The sequence below is a fragment of the Dermacentor silvarum genome, chromosome 1 (assembly GCF_013339745.2).
Source record: "Dermacentor silvarum isolate Dsil-2018 chromosome 1, BIME_Dsil_1.4, whole genome shotgun sequence".
NCBI classification, from domain to species: Eukaryota; Metazoa; Arthropoda; class Arachnida; order Ixodida; family Ixodidae; genus Dermacentor; species Dermacentor silvarum.
In genome coordinates, this window is record NC_051154.1 from 370,066,800 (window position 1) to 370,069,177 (window position 2,378).

Consider the following 2,378-nt stretch of genomic DNA (forward strand, 5'->3'; position numbering starts at 1 on the left):
GCGTGGCTCGGTGGCGTCCTCCGTAACTATGGCACCGCTACTCTTTAACGAAGGCTTTATTTTCTGCATACAAACAACACTACAAAACAACACAAATACAAAATATGTTAGGCAAAGAAAAAGTCGCTTTCATTATTTTTCTAGCGGTATTACCAATCGGTAAGCGGGACTGAGCAGCAAGCGATAACGAGGCGGCGCCACTGCCGCTTCACGCGCGTAGTTTTTCGCGGGAAACAGCTTGTAGCGTGGGGTTCCTCGTCAGCGATTCTCCCGTGTGTGTGGTGTTGGTGACCGATTTTATCTCGCAATATAGTTTGTTCTCCGCGAAAGACGTCACTGACAAGATGGAAACTGTCAGCGCGGTGCCCGAGTACCCCGTGAAGTTGGATACGACGAACGGCAAGTGCTCATCGGACAAGGAATGCGGCGGGGCGAACGAAGGCTCGGACGACCGCGAAGAGAGCGACGACAAACAAGAGTTGCCGTCGCCGCCGGCCGCCAAGCTCAAAGGTGCGAAACGCAAGCGACGCTCCAACGGCGATGCTGCCGGCGGCAGCCAGCCTACTCTGATCGCGCTGTTTAGTCAGATGGCGAAGCGCCTCAAGAGCGAGAACAAAAAACCGGCCGTCGCGGAGGCGAGCTACACCCGTTGCTCCGACTGTCGGCAGGTGCTGGACGCCGCCGAGTTGCGGCTTTTCGAGGGTGACCCGGCGGACGCCGTCGACGAGTTCTCGGCGCTTACCGACCCTCGGTTGAGCGTGTTCGATAACGAGGCCGCCGTCGACGTGATGGATACGCCGCAGCACAAGCTCACGCAGTTCGCCGTCTACGACCGGCACACGCACCTGTGCCCCATCGATGCCGGCCTGATCGAGCGCGATGTGGAGCTCTACTTCAGCGGGTACGTGAAGCCCATTTACGACGAGGACCCTTCCCCCGAGAACGGCATATGCTGCAAGGCGATGGGACCAATCGGCGCCTGGTGGACGGCGGGTTTCGACGGTGGGGAGAACGCCGTGATCGGATTCACCACTCCGTACGCCGACTACGTGCTCATGGCGCCCAGCGAGCAGTACGCGCCCTTCATCGACGCCATCAAGGAGAAGATCTATATGAGCAAGTTGGTGATCGAGGCGGTCGTGAAGGACCCGAACACCACGTACGAGGACCTGCTCAACAAACTCGAGCTGACGCCCCCGCCTCAGGGCATCGCCAAGTTCACCGAGGACGCGCTGCTTCGAAATGCCCAGTTCGTGATCGACCAGGTGCAGAGTTTCGACGTCACCGGAGACGACGACGAGGCGCACCTGATCGTGACGCCCTGCCTGCGGAGCTTGGTGAACCTGGCTGGCGTGACGTTGGGCCAGCGGCGAGCGATGCGGCGCGGTCGACGCAAAGCGTTGCCCAAGAAGTCCGTCTGTACTTTGGCGACGACAACGCCGCTCGTACGAGACGTCTTCGAGGTGCTGTTCCACGGTCAGATCGACGACAAGGCTTCCAACGCTGGCCGCCGCAAGCGGTGCGGAGTTTGCGAAGCGTGCCAGTCGGCCGACTGCGGCAAGTGCAGGGCGTGCAAGGACATGGTGAAGTTTGGAGGCACGGGTAGGCAGAAGCAGTGCTGCATAGAGCGGCGCTGCCTCAACAAGGTCTTCCAGGAAGCGGAAGAAGACGACGGCGACACGGAAGCGATGGAGGACGAGCTCGACCGCAAGGCCGCGCAGGCGGAGGCGCCTGCGTCGCGCAAGACGACGGAGCGCGGTGGCAGCCACGTTTGCTGGGTTGACGACAAGCCGGTCGCCACGCTCAATAAGAAATCGTACTTCTCGCAAGCCGTGGTCAACGGCCACGAGCTGCAATGGGGCGACTTCGTGCTCGTCACCCCCACGGATCCCGGTACACCGCTGTACGTGGCCCGAATCGTCTACATGTACGAAACTCCGTCGGGCGAGAAGATGTTCCACGCGCACTGGTTCTGGAGGGGTTCGGACACCGTGCTGGGCGAATCGTCCGATCCTCGCGAGCTCTTTCTCGTCAAAGAATGCGAGAACCAGAGTCTCAGCACAGTGAACGACCTCTGTACGGTGGTGCTCAAACCCGTAGCCCAGGACTGGTTCTCTCGCGGTGGCGTGCACAGTTTGGAGGACGAATGCGTGCTGCAGGGTGACGACGATGGAAGGTCGTTCTTCTACCAGAAGGTTTACGAACCGCAGCACGCGCGCTTCGTCGACCCGCCCGAACTGTCTTGTCCAGAGGAGTGCGACGTGACGCAAGCTTGTACCTCGTGTCGTCACGCAGAAGCGCAGGAGAAACTGAAGACTCCTGTTCCGGGAGAGGTCGTCGAGGAAGACGGTGGCAAACTCTACTATTCGAGCCTCTCG

The 2,378-nt window shown here is 60.1% G+C and overlaps 1 protein-coding gene across 1 annotated transcript in view; it reads left to right on the forward strand.

Moving 5' to 3' along the window:
• Window positions 1-548: 548 nt before the first annotated feature.
• The window catches only part of LOC119445458 (DNA (cytosine-5)-methyltransferase 1), a 5,782-nt gene continuing 3,952 nt past the window's right edge, over window positions 549-2,378 (forward strand). The window contains exon 1 of the mRNA XM_049660568.1: window positions 549-2,195. Within this exon, the coding sequence (XP_049516525.1) occupies window positions 588-2,195 (1,608 nt within the window). The 5' untranslated portion in view covers window positions 549-587. The remainder of the gene's footprint in view (window positions 2,196-2,378) is intronic.